This window comes from Abramis brama (assembly GCF_963993115.1).
Source record: "Abramis brama genome assembly, chromosome: 4".
NCBI classification, from domain to species: Eukaryota; Metazoa; Chordata; class Actinopteri; order Cypriniformes; family Leuciscidae; genus Abramis; species Abramis brama.
The window spans coordinates 11,943,159-11,968,672 of NC_139966.1; the positions used below are offsets into that span (position 1 = coordinate 11,943,159).

Consider the following 25,514-nt stretch of genomic DNA (forward strand, 5'->3'; position numbering starts at 1 on the left):
AAGTCACGGTAATGTTAAGCCATGCCACAAAAATGTGATTTGCCTCACATGATTGACATTTAAATCAATAATTTATCCTTTAAATTTAATGATATTCAGAACAGAACAAGAATAAAAAAATAACTGTAAACAAGCCAAAACGAAATAATTTAAAGCGAAAGTGAAAGTAGGCGTTGGGCTCACATATTGCTCTCGTCATTAGAATCAAAATGTTTCAACATTCGCGATGTATTTGGATGCTAAACTATTCTTTATTATAGGCTTCTTTGTACTTCACTCACGTTCCAATATTGATGGAAAAAATCATCCTCTTCACACGCGCAAAAATGTGCTTGGAAACATCACAGTGGAGCGGTGCTTATGCTGAATTGTACGAACTGTAGGCTACTACTGACTATTTGAACAGAGCAGTGTAATTTTTATATGTTAGGTTGACTATTTTATTATTATATTTTATTACGGCTATAATGAACAGGCTGCGATGTCAAGATTGCAATGCTGGAATAGGCTATGTTGTGTGTGTGTGTGTGTGTGTGTGTGTGTGTGTGTGTGTGTGTGTGTGTGTGTGTGTGTGTGTGTGTGTGTGTGAGGCGCGGGCGCGATCGAACAGTGGAAACATAAAAACATACTCCGTCACGTCATACAAGACATCATTCAAACTGCAAAGTGTTGCAAAACGTTGGTGGATATTTAGCAAATAATTTAATGTTTTGTGATATGTTTTACAGTTTGTTTTCAGAAGTTTCAAAGAGTTAGTAAAAGAGTAAAGAAAAAACTTTTTTATTTAAGTATCTATTTTTTATTAAGTATTTATTTTGAATTAATACATAACCTCATTGTATTAATTTATAATGTAACACTATAGCGTGACATTTGTGTCAATAATCGTAAAGCACAGGTGACTCTGCGTGGTGGAAGGGGGCCCCCAAATCAAATTCTGCTTAGGGCCCCCAAAAGGCTCGGGCCGCCACTGGGTGTCGGGGAAGGACGGTGTGCCTTAGATAAACAATTATTGCATGTCCCTGTTAGTGTGTATTAATTTTGTCCCTCTTTGTTATTTCACTGACTACCGTTTTTTTTTTTTTTTTCTCCTCATTCTCTATTTTTCCTGCAAGTTGTTTTAGCTGTCTCCTGACTGTCTCCGGTGGAGACCGTTTCTCCATTTGCTGCATATATATAATAAATCTCTGTTAAAATTTGAATTCATGTGTCGCCTGCTTGACTTTCCACCCCGGAAATTAAATTAATTGTTGGTCCCACATCCTTTGGATGCAACTTGGACGTAACAGTTGCTAATAAATTCTTAATTTCCCTTAAATATCTTCATTTATTTTTTTTAAATCTGTTTATTGACCTTTTACAAAATTACCAGGATACAGTACATATACAGGAGAATAGTAAATAAATATATGAAGCTCATTACATCTCTCAGCCAGTCATCAAAAGATTGAGGGAGATTTTGTTTCCATTGCAGAAGAATGTGCCGTCTAGCTAATAATGTTGAGAAGGCAAAAGCCTTTGAAGCATTTCCAGGCAAGCCAGTGACATTTGGAGAAAGCCCAAAAAGTGCAACCAAAGGGCAAGGCTCAATCTGTCTCTTTGTCACTAAAGAAAACCAATTAATCCAGTTCAATCCAGTTGTTTCAACTGGTTTTGTGGAGTTTTAGAATGTTTGAGTAGTGTGTATGATTGCCAACTATCTGGCATTATCTAAACATGAACTGTTGATGAAATGCGTTCATGCCAACTAAACTAAACGCGATCAACCTCGATTTATTGTAGCCTAAGGTGAATTCAACAAGGTATTATTTTTCTTTGAAGCAACAAAGGCTAAATAATTTGATACTGTTTTTTTTTGTAATTGGTGTGGATGACACGCAGTGAAATATACAGTATTTTCAGATGTATGATGTGTTTCTACCCTGAAACATTTAATTTCAATAGAGACCTGGCGCTCGCAATTTTCATTGCTATGGCCGGGTTTCACTGTCAGTCATCTCAATTTTTTGAATGATTCAAAAAACAATAATTTAGCAGATTATTAACTGATAATCTCCTTCAACAGCACCTTCGGGTTTTGTTGTCTGTGCAGCGCAACAGAGGCTCTGCTGGAATGTAGCAAATTCATGTAGTAATGTGCCATTAGTAATTAAACAAAACGCTTGACTTTAATAATATGTTACCTATTTAAGCATCAAGGAGGGTAAAACATAAACGCTGTTGGCCAACATCGGTTAACAGCATGTAGGCTACAATGTTATCATCTAAACGCCTATTAATAAAAATGACACAATGAATAACAAAGCTCCGAATTTTTTTCCGAATCAATAAATGAACATTTCAGTTTTATTTTTGACAAAAAGCCTATTAAACTACAAAAAAATTTGAGGATAGTAGAGCTGAGATTTGAACTCAGAACACTTGAAGCACCGTGACGCACATGTTAAAGCATTGACCACACAGCTTTCGTCTGACCTCTGTTTTATGAGCATGAGCCTAATGTCTTATGCTTACGCAAAGCCTCATTGATGTGACATTTTTCTATTGCAATGTTTTATGTTGAAATGTTTTCATTATTTATTAAAGAAAATTATGCTAATCATAACAACCTATACTGTTCGCCTATTTAATTCTTAATGAATGCTAAAACACAAATGCTGCCGACTTATATCGGTTAGCAAGTCCTGACAATGTTTTAATTTTACGATCATTTAGTTTAATTTATTTCACTGTTATGTTTCAGTTCATAAATCTAGGCCTACTAACAAATTAAAATAACACTAAGTATAAGACACATAACCTTGACATGCATAGCCTTTCTAAATTAGCCTATAGAAAAACTGGGCACACAATGTTAACATTTAGCCTGCTTTGCTTAAATTTGCTGCAATAATAGAAGCCTACATTTGTTTCAGTTCTAAATTTGTACTGATATTTCAGTATTGAGGATTATGAATTCGTTTTAACTATGTTTCACTTGAAATTATCTGCTACCAGTTCTTAACGAACCACGGCAGATAGAGAGACGCAATAGAGAGAATAAATTGACACTAAACAATTAACTGATTGTAGCGCCTAAAAGGCAGCAAATACACACCACAAATTTTACCGCCGCTATTATTATTCTGGTTGAGTACCAACTGTAGCATAGTTCATTATTTTAAAACATTCACTTCAGTATCTCCAGCTGACAGTTTGGACTCTTCAGTCCATCAGAAAGAAGCTTCACTCCATAATCCTGCAGGTCATTGTTACTCAGGTCCAGCTCTCTCAGAAAGGAGTTTGAGGATTGTAGTGCTGAAGAAAAACTCTCACAACACTGAGCAGTGAGATTACAAGTGAGAAATCTGAAGAAGAAAAACACAATGTAATTGCATACAGAATAAATTTTAGCAGTGGGATATTTAACAACTAACTCATTGCTATAAAAATAAAGTATTTAACTCAAACCTCAGAATCTCCAGCTGACAGTTTGGACTATTCAGTCCATCAGAAAGAAGCTTCACTCCAGAATCCTGCAGGTCATTGTTACTCAGGTCCAGCTCTCTCAGAAAGGAGTTTGAGGATTGTAGAGCTGATGATAAACTCTCACAGGACTGAGCTGTGAGATTACAGCTGTGTAGCCTGTGTAGAGAACAAAACAAAGAGCAGTAGTAATGCTTATTAGCGTTTATAATCTGGATCTTGAAAAAACCTTTAACTGTAGTGAATTAAGCAAAGCTAAAACAATTATCTCTTCATAAAACATCAAACCAGCATTTATTTTCACACACATTACTTTTATTATTTTTTCTGAACTGTCTAGGCCAGCAAGTCACCCATTTAAAATGAAGGCAATTACAAAAGACTAACGGTGTATACAAACTCTTACAGTGCTCTTCTGGTGTTTCTGATCACCGGCAGCAGTCTCACCAGTGCTTCATCAGATCTTCTGTATTTCTGCAGTTCAAACATCTCTTGAGTCTCTTCTGACATCTGGAGCACAAACACCAGACCAGACCATTGAGCAGTGGAGAGATTCTGTGCTGAAAGTTTTCCTGAGGTCAGATTCTTCTGGATGTCCTCTACAAAGTCATCTTTCAGTTCACTCAGACAGTGGAAGAGATTGATGGTTCTTTCCACTGATTTCTCTGTCTCTATTGTCTGTTTGATATAGTCAACAATGTCTTTAACATTCTGTGTTTTCAGTTCCAGTCCTGGCAGTAGTCCCTTCAGGTCACTCTGATTGGACTCCAGTGAGAGACCCAGGAGGAACCGAAGGAAAAGATCCAGGTGTCCGTTCTCACTCTGTAAAGCCTTGTTGACTGCAGCCTTATGAAGCTGAAACAGTGGCTTTTTGGACAGTTTCCATACCAGATTTTCTCTCCAGGATTGAAGAAATGAGTTTGTTTTCTTGTCTTTGCTCATCATAAACACATAAAGAGCAGCAAGGAATTCCTGTACGCTGAGATGTATGAAGCTGTAAACTTTTATTGCTGAAACCTTTTCCTCCTGAAACATTCGAGTGCATAACCCAGAGTACAACGACCCTTTTCTGACATCTAGTCCACATTCCTCAAGATCTTCTTTGTAGAAAATCAGGTTTCCTTTCTCCAGCTGTTGAAAGGCCAGTTTCCCAAGCTTCAGAATAATCTGATCAAAGGACACAGCATTGGAATTAGGTTCAGAGTCATCACAGTATTTTTCTTCCATCCGTTTCTTCTGAGAAATTAAGAAGCTGGTGTACATCCCTGTGAGAGTTGTGGGAGTTTTGTCATTGCTCTCTTGAGCCAGTAGAGGCTGAAGAACAATAAGAGAGATCCAGCAGAAGACAGGAATATGGCACATGATGTACAGACTCCTGGATTTCTTGATGTGACTGATGAGGTTTCCAGCAACCTCAGGACTGCTGTTTTTGATGAAGTATTGCTCTTTCTGCTCATCATTAAATCCTCGCATCTCTGTCACTTGATCAATGTAGTTTCGGGGGATCAGACTGGCTGCTGCTGGTCTGGATGTGATCCAGATGAGCGCAGAGGGAACCAGATGTTTCTTGATAAGGTTTATTATTATCTTACTCACTGTTGTTTTTTCATTTACATTTATAAATGTGTCATCTTCTTTAAAGCTCAAAGTAAAGCGACATTCATCCAGCCCATCAAAGATGAACATAACTTTACCATCACCTTGAGGAAGAGAGGGCAATTCTTCAGTACCATTAAAGACATATTTGTTTAGCAGTCCCATGAGACTGTACTCTTCTTTAATCGAATTCAATCTACGGAATGGAAGTGGAAATATAAAGACAATATCCTGATTTTCTGTTCCTTTAGCCCAGTCAAAGATGAATTTATTGACAGAGACAGTTTTTCCAACTCCTGCGATTCCCGTTGTCAGCACTTTTCTGTTTCGTCGACCCGTGTCACACTGGACTTTAAACAAGTCATTACACATGATTGGCTTCTCCTTGGCAGTCGGTTGGTTGTGATTTGATTCGATCTGTATCACCTCATGGTCGTTCACTCTTCCTCCAGTCTCATTCCCCACCACATATAAATCAGTGTAGACATCGCTCAGGTATTCCTTATGACCCGTCTCTGAATTACCAACCAATATCTGCTCGTAGTCCTGTTTTAATTTGTCCTTCAGTCTACGGCTGGTCTCTGTGTAATCATGAAGAGTAGCTTCTCTATTGTCTGCAGTTGAGCCTTTAAGAAAGAGGGGAAAAGACAGCAAAAAGTAAGTGATTGTGTTTTTCATAAATTCCTGCTTCTACTATATTCAAATGAATCACACTCTTACTGCAATAGTGTTTACATGCACATCTTACACTGATTATGCTGAAGTTGCAACATAGAAATGCCTTGATTTAAACTTGAAGCAATTGGAATTGGATTTATCGGATTGTCACAATTGGACTCAGATCAACTTAAAGGAATAGTTCTCACCCTCAAGTTGTTTCAAACCTGTATGAACGTATTATTTTTTTTCTACTATAGAAGTCAATGAGTTTGGGTCATCAACTGTTTGGTTACTAACATTCTCCAAAATATTTTCCTTTGTGTTCAGCAGAAGAAAGAAATGCATACAGGTTTGAAACCACTTGAGGGTGAGTAAATGACAGAATTTTCCTTTTTAAGTAAACTATTCCTTTAAGGCCACACTGACCAAAATTATTACACGATTTTTGATCAAACCATTGACATCTAGCACACCAAACAAGACATGAGACTGTATTAGAGTTAGGTTGGGGTTATTGCAATGACCCTGCGTATTTAGAAGTTGCTTGTAGAAGTTTTAATTCAGGGTTTAAGACTCTTGTAAACCATTTAACCATTCGTAAAAAATGAATGGACAGTCTGTTATAATAAATGTACTTGTATAAGATCTGCTGCTGTTCTTCTTGGCCCTGTAATTGTTGCTTGCGGTTATATTTTCACTTTTTTCCATGTACAGACAGGGATTATTTACCCCTGATCTCTTCTGAATGAGCTCCAACAGCTGCAGACGTCTTCATATTGCCTTCAGCCTGACCTGAGTGTGTGAGAGAGAGAGGATCACTCACTGGGAAACATAAGTCACACAAACACATCAGTAGAGCAAAGTTTAAGTCAAATCTTTACATTGGTAAACAATCAATCACATTACAGTCAGAGTGAACTAAATGTTACTTTGCTTGTGATTGTTCTCCAGCTGCTCAGCCAGATTGTTCTGGTTCATCTTCTTCAGGATCTTCACCATGTTCTTCACAGCTTCTTCTGGCCCAAAACATGATACCATCGTATCCACTGTGTCTAAGATATCTGCATTCTTCATATCAGACTTTTTTATACATTCATGATCCTTCTTTAAGTGCCACTTAAACTTCTTCCATTCAGCTTCGTCCAGATCACTCAGTGATTTCTCAAGCAGATCTTCAACTTTAACAGATGCCATCGCCCTTCACAGATTCACAGCTGCAAGATAAAAAGAAGTTTCACTCTTAACATGTTGACATAAGCGCTTAAATGTTATTTGGATTATGAAATGAAGCTGTGATCGGATCAGGACTTTCATCCAAACTCATCTGTTAAAGGGGTCCTATAATCTTATTTCTCAGCAGCTAATCACTCTCACTCACTCATATCCAAGGAAAATCATCAACACTATCATCCTTTATGTGGCAGGATAGGTGATGTTGCCCTCCTATTGGCCCTGGTTAAGTGTGGCTTTGGCAGACCAATGAGGTGGAAGTGGCCGCAATATTTAAAGGGATACTTCACCTCTGGAAAGATGAATGTGTATTTAAAATGGGTCATTTATGTAGAAGAAATGTGAAATTATTTTTGAATTTGGAGCTTTCTAGACTGAGAAAAGCCAGAAAATGTATTTTTGGCTTATGTGGATGAAAGGGCCCTTATTTTTACGGGTGTATAGGTCCTCGTAAGTCTGGGTTCTTCCCTTCCTGGCATTCTCGTTTCCGCTTGGTTATTCTGGCGGGTTGCGGCTGGCAACATTTTCTTTGTTTTGTTTGTTTTGCACACATGCATCTGTGCTGCTGGTTTAGAGCTTGGATATTTTGGCGGGTCGCTTGGACTGCTAGCATACAAGCATTGTGTCCACCAGGCTGCCTACCAGTTTTATTTTTATTTGTTTAGTTAGTATAGTTCAGTTTGTTTCTTTTTGTTTGCGCTGGGTTGTTTTCAGTATTTCTTTTTTTGAGTGTGATTTTGGTTTCTTTTTCTAACAGTGGGTTTCTTGTGTTGTTAATTAATTCTGTTTTGTGTTTATTTTTCTGTTGATGTGGTTTTGGTCTATTTTGCAGAATGTATTTTTATTAGCGTTTATTTCCCTTCATCCTGTCTTGTTATTCTGGTGCCACGTAGGCACTGACTATCTGCCTTTGCTGCAGAGGGAGCTGAGTGTGTTGACAAAACTTCCATATAGTGTGGGGGCGTGGAGTCTGATTTGTGGTGACTTGAGGTGGGTTTGGACGACCTCCTGAGTTGCAGCCGGCCTGCCCTCCCTTACGAAAAAGAAGTATACTTCAAGTTCATTTTATGAAGTATACTTAAGTAATGTTCAAGTATATTTTTAAGTATACATTATGCAGTAAGTATACTAATGTCAATATGTACTTGTAGTAAACTTGTAAGTGTACTATTTTAATACCGCTTGGGACTAAATTGGCCCACTTTTAGTATATAAAAGTATATGTTTAAGTGTACTATAAGTGTAACAGTATTAAACTTCAAGTGCACACAAGTTTCTCTATTGTACTGCAAGTGAACTTATGGGTATAGTAGTAGTTTACTATTTTAATACTTGTAGCAAATTTTTAATTTATGTAAGTACACTTTGAAGTATACTTTCAGTAAACTACTAGTTTAGTAGTTTTATACTACAAGTTTTCTTTAAGTGAACTTAACATTATACTTGTAGTTTACTAATTATATATTATTTTTGCTCTTTTAGTGTACTCTCAGTAAACTACTAGTTTAGTAGTTTTATACTGCAAGTTTTCTTTAAGTGAACTTAACATTATACTTATAGTTTACTATTTAATAGTTTACTACTTATAGTTAACTGAAACATGGCATAAACAAAATGACGGTCTCCTCTTCAACCAGATCACTCCTGAGGAGTATGGACTGTTTGATCTCCCGCGACTTACTGGTCGAGGTGGGGGAATTATTGTGGTTCATAATCTGCAATCTAACATCAGCGCTGTGTGTGTACCACAGTTCTCCTCATTTGAATGCCTTATTTTGAATATTTCTGCTCCAAAGGCAATTACCATTGCTACTGTCTATCGACCACCAAAGGCAAATTAAGCTTTTATGACTGAGTTTGCTGACTTGTTGTCAATGTTGTGTTATAAATTTGAGAGAATCCTCATTCTAGGGGACTTCAACATACACACTGACAAAAATGACTGTGTGATGGCAAAGGACTTCCTATTTTTATTGGACTGTTTTAGTCTTAAACAGTTTATTAGCGGCCCTACACATAACAAAGGTCATACTGTCACAGGTCGGGAGTATGGTGGCACCGCGCCAACCGACCTCCCCGTTAACCCCTTGGCAGTGCCCTTCCGAGGAGCTACCCCACAGCCCAGAGACGACAGACAACAGAGTAACAATTTAAAAGACTTTTATTATTTGAATGATTCTAAAATTAGAAGCTGCTCCGAATGTGGACGGATGGTAAGTATCTGGACGCCCAGGTCAGGTCCGTTGGTGGGCGAGTATGGCACTGGGGGAAAAGCTCTCGAACACAGTGGCGCAGGTCCTCACCCCTTGTGGCCGTTCCGTCTCTTACAAAAGGGTGGGTACAGGGGACTCGATGGAGGTACTATTTACCGTTGTTTTCTACTTCACAGGATCAGGATTCTGCCAGCCAAGCTAAGCACCACTTCAGGAGACGGGAATTCTTCCGAGGACGGGCCGGAACCAGCAAGGGAAGAACAGGAAAGCGGCAGCACTAATTCCACAGCAGCAGTTGAATGAGAGTAAATGCACTAACGTTGAGCATCTGTTCCACAGGGTCAGCCTGGACCACGGCCGGGAAGGATCGTCGACTTGGGCAGAAACGGCACTACAGGAGGCTCGGGACAGCGTCAATGTGGGTAAGTAGCTATATCCTCTATTCTTCGGCTTTTGTGTTTCAGGATCAATGCACCACCGGAACGGCCTCGGGCTCTGTACTTGGGCTGTACACCTCTTCGAAGACTGCGTGGAGCCGCCACTCTGACCTCTAAAGATCTGAATCGACTCGGGTCACCGCTCCAGGTAGGCAGAGATCGTAGTTCGAGTAGTCAGGTCAAGCCGTCAATGGGGGTGCTTCGACGTAGGGGACAAGGCTCTTGGAGGTAGCGGCTTCAAAGCATACAGCTTACGAAGAAGGACCTTCAGGCTGTTCGGGATAACTTCAAGAGAGAGTACTCACAATGGGCGTTCAGCTGTAACAAAATGGACGTTCAGCTGTGGTGGCTCAGCATAGAAGTCAGTGCTTTAGACTGTGGCTCAGCATATAGGTATCAATGCAACAGCCTGAAGAGAGGAGACATTCAGAACGTTCAGTGTAACTTCAAGAGAGAGTACTCACAATGGGCGTTCAGCTGTGGTGGCTCAGCATAGAAGACAGCGCTTTAGACTGTGGCTCGGCATATAGGTATCAATGCGACAGCATGAAGAGAGGAAACATTCAGAACGTTCAGTGTAACTTCAAGAGAGAGTACTCACAATGGGCGTTCAGCCGTATTGACTCAGCATAGAAGACAGCACTGTAGACTGCAGTGACTCAGCATATAGGCATCAATGCAACGGCATACGGAGAGGAGACATTCAGAACGTTCAGTATATCTTCAAAAGAGAGTACTCACAATGGGCGTTCAGCTGTAATGACTCAGCATAGAAGACAGTACTTTAGACTGTAGTGGCTCAGCATATAGGCATCAATGCAACAGCATAACGAGAGGAAACATTCGGAACGTTCAATTTAACTTCAAGAGAGGGTACTCACAATAGGCGTTCAGCTGTGGTGGCTCAGCATAGAAGACAGCGCTTTAGACTGTAGTGACTCAGCATATAGATATCAATGCAACAGCATACGGAGAGGAGACATTCAGAACGTTCAGTATAACTTCAAGAGAGAGTACTCACAATGGGCGTTCAGCTGTAATGACTCAGCATAGAAGACAGCACTTTAGACTGTAGTGACTCAGCATATAGATATCAATGCAACAGCATACGGAGAGGAGACATTCAGAACGTTCCGTGTAGCTTCAAGAGAGAGTACTCACAATGGGCGTTCAGCTGTGGTGGCTCAGCATAGAAGACAGCGCTTTAGACTGTGGTGACTCAGCATATAGATATCAATGCAACAGCATGAAGAGAGAAGACATTCAGAACGTTCAGTGTAACTTCAAGAGAGTACTCACAATGGGCGTTCAGCTGTGGTGGCTCAGCATAGAAGACAGCGCTTTAGACTGTGGTGACTCAGCATATAGATATCAATGCAACAGCATGAAGAGAGAAGACATTCGGAACGTTCAGTGTAGCTTCAAGAGAGAGTACTCACAATGGGCGTTCAGCTGTGGTGGCTCAGCATAGAAGACAGCGCTTTAGACTGTAGTGACTCAGCATATAGATAAATGCAACAGCATGAAGAGAGAAGACATTCGGAACGTTCAGTGTAGCTTCAAGAGAGAGTACTCACAATGGGCGTTCAGCTGTGGTGGCTCAGCATAGAAGACAGCGCTTTAGACTGTAGTGACTCGGCATATAGATATCAATGCAACAGCATACGGAGAAGAGACATTCAGAACGTTCCGTGTAGCTTCAAGAGAGAGTACTCACAATGGGCGTTCAGCTGTGGTGGCTCAGCATAGAAGACAGCGCTTTAGACTGTGGTGACTCAGCATATAGATATCAATGCAACAGCATGAAGAGAGAAGACATTCAGAACGTTCAGTATAACTTCAAGAGAGAGTACTCACAATGGGCGTTCAGCTGTAGTTGCATTCAACTTAGATGCTTGGATCCTCCGTCCGTCGACACGTCGTTGTTGCACTTTTTCCCTCGCTGCAAACACTGTACTCCGCCCCACACGTGCAATCACCGCAATATCACTCTCATTAATCGTGCAAAGTTCAGTAGACACCGCAGTAACACTCCAATTCCCCAAAACTAGAACAATGCTCAAGTCCAGCGAGTTATTTCCATGCCGGTCGATGGCGGACATCTAGTGAAACAACACAGCTTTATTCCTGATACAGTCAAAGATGTTCCTCTACTGTCGCCTTGTTTCTCACACCACAAAGTGGAACACTTATCTTTCTAGTGGTAGCTCCGATGTATAATCCTTCCCTCCTCAACTCCACGGCTGATAATTCATCACCACATGCACGGATTCACTGGAAGAAGCTGGCCAGATGTACTGAGCACGTCCTCTCAACACTGCACTTGTCGATTTTTCTCAGGAAAAGCTCACGCCACAAGGTATCAACGTCACAGCTTACATGCCACACTCCTGTAGAACGCTGCTTTTATATCCTTCTCTCGCATATCAGTCGCGTCTTTGTTCGCTCCCACAGGTGCGGCCAATCTCTCATCATCAACATGAGCTGTCTCGAGCTCATGCGCACTAGCCACCGGAATCAGACTCGGGGTTTCCGGAAAGACGTCCGGGGGGAAGGGGGAACAACAAAAGAAAAGTTCCGGCTTTTAGTCACCCCGTGACAATACATTAGACCTTGTGATTGCAAATGAAGCAATTATATCACAGCAGTGTTCAATTGATATTGGTCTCTCTGATCATCTGGCAGTCTTTTTTAATCTGGAACTGCCTCTTCCTTCTATGTCTTCCTCACACTCTGTTAATATCCGTAAATGGAAATCAATTAATCCGTCAGATTTTGCAGACTCTGTTGTTTCCTCTCTTAGTGGTCTTCCGTCAGCTCCTCTGGAAGAAAATATTTTACACTTGAATACTGTTCTTGAAGTCACGCAGAGTCTCTTTTACTCGTTCTGCCCCTTGGTATAATGATAACCTGCGCTTTAGGAAAGCAGCTTGCCGTAAATTGGAGTGCAAGTGGCGTGACTCAGGCCTGAATGTATTTTATCAAGCTTGGAAAGATCACCTGGGGGAATATAGATCTGCAATTGAGTCTGCCAGATCTGTTTATTTTTCTCAGATAACAGATAATAATCAAAGTAATCCAAGGCATCTCTTTCATACTATAATCAGACTTCTCACAGTTAATGTTGGTACCTCTCTGCCTGTCTCAAATCAGGTGTGTAATAATTGTCTTCATTTTTATAGCTCTAAAATTGACAATGTTTATCAAATTATTCATGCTATACCTGTTTCCTCTTCTGTACTATGCTTGCCTAGTTTATCTGGCACATCCTTTACTACCTTTTCTAAAGTTGACTCTGAGCTGCTCACTAGGGTGGTATCATGTATGAAAGTTACTACTTGCTTACTTGATCCCCTCCCTACAAGCTTGTTTAAATCATGTTTTGACCCAGCTGTTCTTGGCATTGTTAATGAATCTTTGCGTACTGGTGTTGTCCCAGCAGCATTGAAAACTGCTGCTGTAACGCCTGTTTCGAAGAAGCATGATGCAGATTTGGATAACTTAAATAATTATCGCCCTATATCAAATCTTCCATTTCTGGCAAAAATTTTGGAACGTGTTGTGGCTTTGCAGCTACACAGTCATCTCACAGTAAATAATCTTTTTGAGCCCCTTCAGTCTGGTTTTCGAAAATTTCATAGTACTGAGACCGCCTTGGTCAAGGTCACCAATGATCTGTTAATAGCCTCAGATTCTGGTTCTCTTTCTATTCTTATCCTTCTAGATCTTAGTGCCGCTTTTGATACCATCAATCACAATCTTTTACTAAACCGTCTGGAAACTGTCTTTGGTGTTTCTGAGACTGTTTTAACCTGGTTTAGATCTTACCTCTCTGATCGTCAACAGTTTGTCTGCATGAGTGGTTCCCGGTCTGAGTGGTTCCCCGTCTTTGTCTGTACGGGTGTTCCTCAAGGTTCAATTCTAGGCCCCTTACTTTTTAGCATTTACATATTTCCACTCGGACTGCTACTAAGATCACTTGGGCTTAATTATCACTTTTATGCAAATTACACTCAGATTTATATTCACTCTAAGCCTGGTCAAAATCTGGATGTTCCTTTTTTAACACATTGTATTTCTGAGATAAAAACATGGATGTCCCAAAATTTCTTGTGTCTCAATAGTGATAAGACTGAGGTCTTGCTTATTGGCACCCCTCATCAGCTTCGTAAAGCTGGATCAATAATTTTAAACATAGATGGCTGTGATGGCTAAGGCCACACAGGGTAACATCACCTCAGTTCTAAACATTTGATTACCGTTTTATTTCATTTCTTTAGTTTGTTGCACTAATTTTTATTTACAGTCATCTAAACTATGATATCTAAATAACAAACACAATACAGTTTTTTGATTTGGTTTATTTTGCTTTACCTTTACATTGATTTACAGGGAGTGCACTAATCACATGTTTCTTTGTGTTGAGTTACCTGGACCTGTTGGGGGCGGTCCCTTCCTGGTTGGGCGAAAGGAGTGGCTAAGGGCTGAGGAGACCTATATTCGGGAGCCAGCTCATTAGGCCATACCATGTCTCACCATGTGCCAGGGGGGATTTTGTCCTTAGTTAGCTCTTGAGTTTTCAAGTGTTAGTTTGTTTACCCCTTCTATGTTATTTGGTTGTCAAGCCGTTATATAAGCTCCATTCTGTGTCTTTGTGGCAGGTCAGTTTTTTGTTCAGTTAACCTTGTGTTATGAGTCTATGTATTTGAGCCTATGTTCAGTTACTTTTTTGTTGACCTCTTTTTAAGGCCTAGTTATTAAATTTGGTCCTTATGTAACTTTTTCAATATTTTGGGTAATAAACCCTCCTTTTTTGAAAAATAGTCTCCTGTGTCCTCTTGCCTCACTGCCTTGGTCCCTGACAATGGCTCTGATTTGGAGGCACAGACTAAACTAAAAAACTTGGTAGTTATATTCGATTCTAGTCTGTCCTTTGACTCTCATGTGCGGTACATTGTTAAGAACTCCTTTTTTCATCTCAGAAATATTGCTAGACTCCGCTCTATGTTATCCCTCTCGGTGACTGAAAGGCTTATTAATACCTTTGTTTTTTCTTGCATTGACTATTGCAATGCACTTCTTGCTGGGGTTCCTAAAACCACACTTAAATTACAATGTGTACAAAATTCTGCTGCTAGGATCTTGACTGGAATCAGGAGAAATGAGCATATTACACCGATTTTAAAGTCTTTGCACTGGCTCCCAGTCAGGTTCCGGGTTGATTTTAAAATCCTTATGCTCACATATAAGGCACTGCATGGTCTGGCACCTCAGTATCTGTCTGCGCTTTTAACTTTATACACACCCAAGCATCATTTACGCTCCTCACAAGCTGGTCTATTGGCAATCCCACAGACTCGGTTGCGTACTGTAGGGGACAGGGCTTTCTCATACTGCGCTCCTAGGCTTTGGAATGCACTCCCTCCAAATATCAGAGATGCACAGTCTCTAAGTAATTTCAAATCTCATTTAAAAATGCATTTTTTTAGGTTAGCTTTTACTTGACTTTTTATTTTATTTTATCTTTGTTCTATTTTTTTTCTCTGTGTGTTGTATTTTAAATTGCTTGTTCTATTATGTAAAGCGCCTTGAGAATCTGCTTTAAAGGCGCTATATAAGAATAAAGTTATTATTATTATTATTATTTATATATTATTTTTGCACTTGCAGTAGGCCTAGTCTGTACCACTATGTTCAAATTTTATTTTTTATACTTGAAAAATACCTTAACTGTACTTTAATTTTAAAAACATTTTATAAGCTTCATGCATCCTTTTTTATCAACACTTGAATGTTGGTAAGTTTCATAAAGAAAGGCAACATTTTAAACAAAAAAGTTGAGAAAAATCACACTTTTGTCAAAGACTACGCCTTGATCAGATTCAGAAACGTGATCAAAACACAGATGGAGTAGATCGAGTCCAACACCCCCAAAGCTTCACAGTCGTTTTCTCTTCATGGGTTACGCTTCATTTCATTTGGTAATATTAAGCAGTTTTGATTTAAACGCTGTTTAACCCCCTGAGGTCGGCAATCACGCCGGCGTGATCTGCTCGCTTTTTTTTTTTATCAGTGTAAAAGAGACTCATAAATACTCTGTTGACTTTGATTTTCCATAGGAGTCTCTCTGTCAGTTAAGTCCATTCTGAAACATGTCCGAAAATGAACCATAACTCAGCGAATACTCAGTCAAACAGTCACACAGGCATGAAGCTTGAATTCTCTTCTTTTAAATTAAGTAATTTTTATAAAAAACAAATATTCTCAGTTTATGCAATCTGTATGAAAAGAGAGAGATGTCAGTCGTTCTCATCTCAGCTAATTATTTTTAATGTGACTCCGCCCACGGAGAGCGCGCGCTATTCAAACGCAAATGACTGAGGCAATCCATGCAAACCTGTGAACGCCCCCATATCAGCTCGAGAAAACACATCAAGCTTATTCAGATAATTGTACTTGTTTACACCGTCTCGCGGCGCTGTGAGGAATAATACTATCGAAATAATAATAATAGAAAATGTACCTCAGAAGTGCTGGTATTTCGAGGACAACGGATCCTGAGCTATGGAATACTGTAGTAAGTTTTTTTTTCATTCTCAAATGAATCGCGTTCCTGAGTGTGAATGAATGAACGGCAGAGATGCGCGCTGTTTACCACAACTGGCAAAAAGACGTTTAAATTTGAGTCACGTTTCTGTGTGTGAATGAATGTTTCGCTTTTAGCAAACTGTATTGCTATACTGAGTAAAAATCAACTGAAATATGTTGAAATAAAATGTATTTGTATATTAAAACATATTGCAAATTAACATTTATATTTCTTATAATAAAAACGAAAGACCTATGTTACAGACATATGAAAGACAACATTTCGTTGATTAGTTTTGGATAGATTATACATTTTTACTGTAAAATATCTGCCACATCAAATAAGCTTTTGTTTGCCAATTTTTGCTCATATGTTAAATATAGTATGTTTTGTCAAAAATAAAGTAATCAAATAATATATTATAGTGTTTATTCCAATGTAGCCTAGGCTATATTCAAGTAATGAATCCTTAACTTTGAAATATGTATGATAAAATGTATACTTTAGTTTTTACAAAGAAAGATTACACTTGAATTGTTGTTGTAATTGTAACCTTTTTAATAAAAAAAAAATATTTACAAGGTAGATGTAAACAAACTATTAAAAGGTAAATATAAGCCTTTTCTTTAAATAATTTTTATTGTGTTTTATTAGTGACAAATTTGGGGAGAGGATAAATATTCCAAAACTGAAAATACAGTATGAGAATTAACTGCACAATTACTAGACATGTTTTCCTTGGATATTATAGGCCAATTTTGCAAGCACAATTTGTGGAAAAATAAAAAAAATTGAGATGCTTCCAACTGTTGCTCTTTCATTCTTTCTTGTGGCTCAGTCAAACACCTGAATGAATGGCTCATTAAGTATGCAGGCCCCATTGTCTCCTCAGGTGCGAACCACTAAATATGCATGATGGTGTTGGAGTGTTGACGCCCACTTTGCATATTGCCTTTCCAAACAGAAAGTGTTTTGCAAAATTTAAATCAATGTATTGTGTTATGTGAATGATTAGGGAGGATGATTTTCACATCGTTTTGAAGAAAAAACTCTAGGCGACATTAGTCAAAAGTCTTATTGACACATATTTAGTATGTGTTTTGTGGCCTTATTTCAGAAACTTTAGTTTTTAGTTTTTTCAATAACCATGCATAAACATTATTCTCTCAAAAATGCAAACATGTACATTCATGTTGCTCGCATATTATGGTAGCCCTGTTTGTGCTAAATAGAGTGTAATTACACCTTTGCCATTAATATGTTTATAAGCAACTGAAAAAAGCACAGGGCATGTCAGAACATCTCAAGGACCCCAAAAACACATTAGACCCCAGAGGGTTAATGTTTGATGATCACGTTATTTTACATTTGAGTGAGCAATCTTCTATCACTTGTTTCAGCTTCTTCTTCTCCTGTGTTTTGATCCGGAGATTCTATACTAGAAGATGTCATATAGCGCCCCCTACCGTATAACAGTGAAAACATGGATAGCTGGAAAATTCAGTCAATGGCGGGGAAAGAGTAAAGTAGAATTAAAGTAAATTTCTATACATTACCAGTGGACTAGCCTAAACAAAAATTCAGATACACAGAATTAGAAACATATCTGTATTATATCTATATTTTAATCAATATTTTCAAACAGTGTAAGTTTCATAAGACTGTATATGAAAAACTATATAAAAAAGTATATTTAATAGGCTACTCAAGAGTTAACACAACTACAAGCCAAGATTGAGTTCAAATACAGGCCAAATATACTTGGACTTTTCTGTCAGTATAAGTCAAGTATACTTAAGTGCAATTTGAAGTATATTTCTGATAAGTAGCCTACATAAAGTATATTTCTGAGAAGTACATTAAAAAGTAGACTGAAAGTAAACTTTCTTATTTTTAGTTTAAAATAAGTATACTAATAGCACACGTGAATAAACTTCTTTTTCGTAAGGGCTGTTCCCACTAAGCCAGGCCCTGGAGAATTATTCCTGTCATGTTGGGAGATTCCTGAGAGCGAGAGAATTTTATTGGTGCTGGTGATTTTATAATAAAGTGTATTTTGTATTGCTCCTCACGTTATCTCTGTCTCCAAATGGTAAAACTTACCTGTGTGTCCTTATTTGGGAGTTATTTGTCCACCAACCCGTTTCGACCTAAACTGCCAGTATAAAAATGCCTTATGTCCTCTATCAACCTGAGAGTTTGACTGGGAAAGTCAGGGAAGAGCAGAACCAGGAAATGAAGCAATGATGATAATAAAAAAGAGCAGAGTTTACTGAATAATCTTAGTTGCGTACGTTTCAATGCTCAGACTTCATCTAGATGTTACACTTTGTCTGACCAGTACAATTCCAACAAGTGTTATTATCAAGAGAAAAACAATGGTAAATTATTGCTTCACAACATCGTCCTGTGACGCTAAAAACCTTGAAATGGAGACATTCTCTCATCTCTAACTCATGAAGACAAACATCCCTCAAACCACACAATCATGAGATTAAACAACAATAGCAAGCACTGCAAGAGCAGGGAAATAGGTAATATATAATATGTAATAACCGACAATGACAAATTAATATAAAATAAGAGATCTCATAGCATCTCATGGTGTTCGCTTCTGTGATTCGGGGAGAAAAGTTTAATTCCAAGTCTAGACTAGTGCCAGTGCTGCCAACTCTCAGACATTCAGTGCGAGACTCACGCTATTGACACTGTTCTCACACTTACTCACCTTACACAACCATATTCTCACGCAGTGAAATTTCACAGAGCAAAGACACTGATTCTGACATACAAGACAGAGCAGATTACTTTGATATGAAAAAGTCTCAGCTTTCAAATTCAAATTTATTACAAAATTCTAACAATAAATACTGCTCTATAATTCTCACATCAAGCTTAACTCAAAACTTGGCAGCCCGGCTAGTGCTAAGCAATAAAAATAAAAAAAACTGTATAAACAATGTGTCAATGCTGTTTATTAAGTCTAGATCAATGTGAATGGATACATGACACTTTTAAATCTATATCTATTAGTATTTTATAAAATAGTATTTACTAACCATGAATAATGACGATGTGGTGTTGCTTGTTCCTCCACTGAACTTGAACTGTCTTGAGCAGAAGTTACTTTGAAACTCCTTTAAACGTGCATTTTCATAAAGTACTGTGGAGTTGTTTTCTTCAGAACTCAAACCTGTTAAACCAGAACTCTTTCAGTAAAAGTTCTTTACACGCCTGGACTTGTGGCACTGCCTTTATAAGCTTTTTCCGGGATTTTTTTTTGCTCTGTGGCCTGATTTCAAAGCCCTTGGAGATCTTCCTGAAAGATGATCCTCATTATTGATATCCACCGTTACAGCAGTGTCAGCTTGACAGATGTGATTGTTCTCATTGGCATCTTCAGTCAGGGTGGCATTGCTGTAACCAGCGGCAGATTTCATGCTAAGGTGGCATTTGTCAACTGGGGAATCCTCTTTATTTTCCCCTGACACTTTGCACAACAAAAGTGAGGAGCCACTCAACTCTATATTATTACTTCTAAAAATCTTGAGTCTCACCTTATTTTTCAAAACTTTTGCGGGTTCGGACAAACACTTCCTGTTTAATCCGTGTTTCAGACAGCTTTGTACGTTAACAATGGAGCGGTTCATAGAGTTTTATTTTGAACTTGGACTTAAGTATAAAGAAATACGGACAGTGCTTAGTTAAAAGGAGTTCAGTAAAGTTATTCATAGATCTGAACTTCCCAGATCAATAAATCGTGATCTAAACGTTTTTAAAACTCAATTGACACCTATTTCCAATCCGTAGATGACAAGCTACAACCTCATTTGCCTCAAAACGAGCCTTATAATATAAATCGATCTCCGTGAGACCGTCTGCAAAGTGCAAAACCCAAAAAGCGCTACTACAAATATTAGTCATTAACTTCAATGTTACACACTGTAGTGTCACCAAATTCAGTTTACACATCAATGGTTTGTGGCAAGATCCATTTCCATCTTTTGAGACGTCCTTCAACTTTTTCTAAAACATTGTCCCAATTTTTACACACAAAAGTATCATCTCCAAGATAAACACCAAGATATTTAAACCCACCCTTGTTCCAAATTAACCCGGCAGGGAAAACAAGTTTTCTACTTAATTCATCACTGATTGTTACAGCTTCACTTTTCCCCCAGTTAATTTTAGCAGAGGACAATACACCAAAAACATTAATATTTTCTACAAGGGTGTCAATATCTTCTTGTTTTTTGACAATGACAACAACATCATCAGCATAAGCAGATAATTTAAAAACTGTTTCACATCCAGGAAGGTTTACACCGAAAAGAGATCGTCTTAATTTGTGCAGAAGAGGCTCTATGGCCAAGGAGTACAGCATACCAGATAATGAACATCCTTGTCTGACCCCCCTATGAACTGTAAAAAGAGCACTTAAACCACCGCTGATCTTTAAAATACTCTCAATGTCACTATACAAGACTCGGATCATGTTTATAAGGCCAGAGCTGAACCCAAACGTATCTAACGTTTGCCACAAATACTGGTGTTCGACTCTGTCAAAGGCCTTTTCTTGATCAATTGAAATCAGGCAAATTTCAAAACCCAATGAACTGGAGAGGTCCAAAACATCACAAATTAAAATGATAGTCAGATATCAACCTATTGGGTATACAATAAGTCTGGTCAACATGAATAAAATGCTCCGTAACTTTTTTCAGTCTCATTGCCAACACCTTTGACAAAAGTTGGTAGTCAGTGCAGAGCAGAGCAACTGACCGCCAGTTCTTGATCTCTTGTAAATCCCCTTTTTTGGGGAGAAGAGTAAGGATTGCTCTCCTGCAGCTCAATGGTGAGTGTCCTTTACTTAAACTGGCTAAGATTTGTTGCTTGTTCTCAGAGACAATCACAGGCCAGAAAACTTTAGGGACTTTAGACTCTACAACGCAGAATTTAGTTCATCAGCAGAGATCGGTGCATCCAACTCTGCATTATCCTCCTCGGAAACCTTAGGTAAACCCTCATAGCGCCACCTCTGGTCTCTCCATAAACATTGATGAAAGTAATTTTTACACTTTCAAAATTAAAGGTTGTATTTTGTTAAGTGACCTTCAATGATTTCCTCAGTAACACAAGAAATGGATAAAAAAAATCTCTAGAAAACAGGATGCCAACTCCACCACTGTTATAATAATAATAAATAATAATAATTTGTTACATTTATATAGCGCTTTTCAGGGTCCTCAAAGCGCTTCACATATGGAAGGGGGAAATCTCCTCAACCACCACCAATGTGCAGCATCCACCTGGATGATGCGACGGCAGCCATATTGCTCCAGAATGCCCACCACACACCAGCTTACTGGTGGAGAGGAGACAGCGATGAAGCCAATCAGTATATGGGTATGTAGGAGGCCATGATGGATAAGGGCCAATCGGCAAATTTGGCCAGGATGCCGGGGTTACACCCCTACTCTTTTTCGAAGGACATCCTGGGATTTTTAATGACCACAGAGAGTCAGTACCTCGGTTTAACGTCTCATACGAAGGACGGTGCTCTTTGACAGTATAGTGTCCCCATCACTATACTGGGGTGTTAGGACCCACACAGACCACAGGGTGAGCACCCCCTGCTGGCCTCACTAACACCTCTTCCAGTAGCAACCTGGTTTTTCTCAGGAGGTCTCTCATTCCAAGTACTGACCAGGCTCAGCCCTGTGTGACAGAGCGGTATAGGCTTTTAATAAATAATTTAGCTTATGGTGATAATTGTCGACTACGCCACCCTGAATCAATCAGGGAATAGCTAAATAACCCAGTAATGAACACTAGGTCACACAGGTCCGTGTGTGCCAGGGAGGTCAGAGACACAAGTGCAAATAATTTAATAAGCAGTCTTTATTAGTGTAAAAAAAAATAGTTAAAATATATGTTCTGCTTTAAAAGGCGCCCAGCGCTACATTTACTAAAAATGACACTTAGCAAGAGAAATCATCAGAGGGCAGTATGAAACGGCAGCACCAACACAGTCTTCTACCCACAAGGGTAGGAGGAGTCTCAAGAAAAGAAGGTCTGCAAATATAACTCACAGGTCAGACAAAAAAAAAAAAAAAAATTGTACCAAACAACCAGGCTGAGTCTACCGGCGGAAGGACCACTTAATGGCTTTTCCAAAAGTGCTCACACACACACGTCACCATGCACTTGGATCACACACGCAGGCACTTCAAAAGTGTCACCCACTGCAACACCACACCACTACAACACTGCAAGAGAAGGTCCTTCCGCCTGGGGCTCGTTCTTCGTACGTTGCTTATTACATCCGAGATCAAATGACACATCCAAGATGATATCATCGTGCTAATCATGATCTGGCTAACTCGGTTCTTCGAACACACTTGCCGGATTAAAAAAAACTGTTTTTTAAACCTAAAAGCGCCAGGTAAACTCCGAATGACACGACAGACAGCAAAAGGAAAGGAAAAGAGCCACTCGCAAATAATCTTAGGGCAATGCAAACAGTTTGTGCTGTAGTTAAAGCCCGACTCCGACAACTCGAAAATAAATGTGCGTTTCCAACAAATTAATAATGTAAACGACAATCTCACGAGTCACGAGAAAAAAAAATATATATATATATATAATAATAATAATAATAATAATAATAATAATAATAATAATTATTAAATAAATAAATATATATATATATATCAGAAAGTGCTGCGCTGGACTTCCCGTATCAGCTCCGCTTATGAAGCCGGGATCTAATCATGTTAACATGAAATAAGCTGCTCCTGAGCAGGTTTAAGATTGCGCACCTGTTGCTATGACAGCAAGTCCAGGATGAGCTTCGAAGAACCAAACAATCTAAGATCATGCCAAATCGCCAACAATCAAATCCAGCTAACTGAGTTAGCGACGTACGAAGAATGGGCCCCAGGTCACCTCAGTTCCTGGGAAAAACAAAATAAGCAAAATAAATAAACAAAATAAACAATTGAGTTTTAGTAAAACCCCAAAATAATAAAGAAAATATCACAGCCAAATTACACATATACAATAATCAAGGTCAACAACGACACACTTAAATAAGAGAAATCTAAACAAAATACACAAGGCTGAACTAAAGAAAAGAATAACAAAAAAATAGAGCTGGTGCAGCACACACACACTGATTCTCATACACTAACAGTCAGATTAACATTATAACTCTTGCTGTCACTCTAAAAGGAAGGAAGTAGATGATAAAAATCCTGTTGACGTGTTTGCTGGCCCATGGCGCGATCACAGCGCAAACACCATGGTTCTCAAAATGGACTCAGGTTATACGTAGCAATCACTGCAGAAACGAGAGGGAGATCGTGCTGAAGATCAGAGAAACGGTCCCGAGGGAGAGAGAGAAAAACCGTCCGGAGGATGAGCGAGAAGACCCACGCCTCACGAAAGCCACAAGAGGATATCCCTCACATATAATTCCCACAGGCTACTGTTTACAGCATTCATCAAAACCGCCGATTAGCTGAAGGGTAAGCAGACACTCACTCCGAGCTGATATTTAAAGGAAGAAACCTGAATAAATAATATGGAAAAGTGCTAATGGAAAGCTACAATTTGAAGAGATGACAACACATCAGTAGTGTTCTTAACACAGGATTTAAACCAGCCGCTACCAACACATACCTGAGATTCCAGTGAATGACGCACGAGGGGGGCGGAGCAAAGACGTGACGTATCTCAGGACACAGCCAACCCGCATTAAAAAGACCATACTCTCCCCTGATAGGACACCACAACTGTCAATCACTTAACTAATCCTGTCACACCTGCTTAGCTTCAGTGGACAACCAGTCTTAGGCTACAGGGTGATATGGCTGCTGTTACTACTCTTATGACTGAGAACAACTTCCCCATCACAATCTTTCTTCCGCGCAGGTTCATTTTCAACGGTGCTATGCGTTTCTTGTAAAACAAATGACATTTAATTTCTTAACTTTAAACAAACTGATAAGGGGAAACTCTCTTTGCATCCTCTCTGGCACCATTGATGTTTAAAGAACCCAGCTTTATGTCACACATAGCAAATGTTAATTTGCATTTTAACAAAACAGAGAGGATAACAAACAAAGAAAAAGAAAAACAAAAGACACTTAACCATCATTAGCTATTTGTGCTAACTTTTATCATATTTTTTTAGACTGTAAAGGTTTTTTGGTCTGTAAAGGTCAGTTGGCCGGGGTGTTCTGTATTTTTCATGAATAGTTTAACTGAATCAAGGAACAACTTTAGATCTGGGAAAAATGTATCAACTTTAACTGATCTCAAGCCTTTGGTTCTTTGTAAAAAGGACTGAATTTTGGTGAAAGAGTAAGCACTCTCCACATCCATCTGTGTGTCTCCACTAACATCACTTTCAGACTCTTCGTGTTCATCAACCCATCATCTGACTGAGAAGAACAGCTCATGGGATTCGTCTTTGACACTTTTGTAACTTGTTCAGTGTTTGATTTATTTTCTGGATTTGTTAAATTTGGAAATGTCAGTGTTCAACAAAACCTCTTCCTCATTAAACAACACTGACTCAGCTACTCTAGTCGCAGTTTGACCAACATTTAATTCCTCTTTTAAAACATCTTGTGCATTTTGTTCACTCACTACATTTTCTATCTGCTCATTCTCCTGATCGCTATCATCTCAGTTTTCTTCCTGTACAGTTCTCTGCGGTTCGCCAGGTAAAGAGGCTCCGCTTTCGGCCCGAACAGGCGGCGGGTCCGCTGCATTAACAGCCGCGTCTCACCTGCTCTCTCTGGGCATGAGGGAATAACATGCCCTACAGTCCCACACCCAAAGCATTTCATCGTCTCTGATGTTACATGCACAGTGTAGTCAAAGTCATCAACCTTAAACTTAAACACCAAATTCAAATCTTCATCTTTTTGAGAATCATGTGTACATGTCTCCTAAAAGACACAATGTGTTTAAGATGATGAGATTTACAGCTGATAGGAATCATCTTTATCGGAGACACTAGTTTTCCGTGTCTATGATAATGTGCAAATGAAGGAACACAGACACATTTGACCAACACAACCTACACAAGAGCAGCAGAAATGAAAAATAGCGATGTTTTGGAAAGTGATATTTTCAGGTAAAGTCTTCCTCTGGCGTTCCACATAAAGGAAGACGAGCTCAAATCTATCTATCTATCAAAATTTAAACTACTTCAAACTATACTTTAAACTTCTTCAAACTTTCTTATTCAAACTTTCTCAAGCCAATTTAAAGTTTGTCTCAACAAACTTTTTAATCTAGTTTATTATTATT

The 25,514-nt window shown here is 38.9% G+C and overlaps 1 protein-coding gene across 1 annotated transcript in view; it reads right to left on the reverse strand.

Moving 5' to 3' along the window:
* LOC311081634 (protein NLRC3-like) overlaps positions 1 to 25,514 on the reverse strand; it is a 46,792-nt gene that overhangs the window by 20,837 nt on the left and 441 nt on the right. The window contains exons 2-6 of the mRNA XM_084112221.1: positions 6,651 to 6,935; positions 6,451 to 6,543; positions 3,872 to 5,687; positions 3,451 to 3,624; positions 3,174 to 3,347 (exon numbers count right to left, since the gene is read on the reverse strand). Of these exons, the coding sequence (XP_083968347.1) occupies positions 3,174 to 3,347; positions 3,451 to 3,624; positions 3,872 to 5,687; positions 6,451 to 6,543; positions 6,651 to 6,915 (2,522 nt within the window). The 5' untranslated portion in view covers positions 6,916 to 6,935. The remainder of the gene's footprint in view (positions 1 to 3,173; positions 3,348 to 3,450; positions 3,625 to 3,871; positions 5,688 to 6,450; positions 6,544 to 6,650; positions 6,936 to 25,514) is intronic.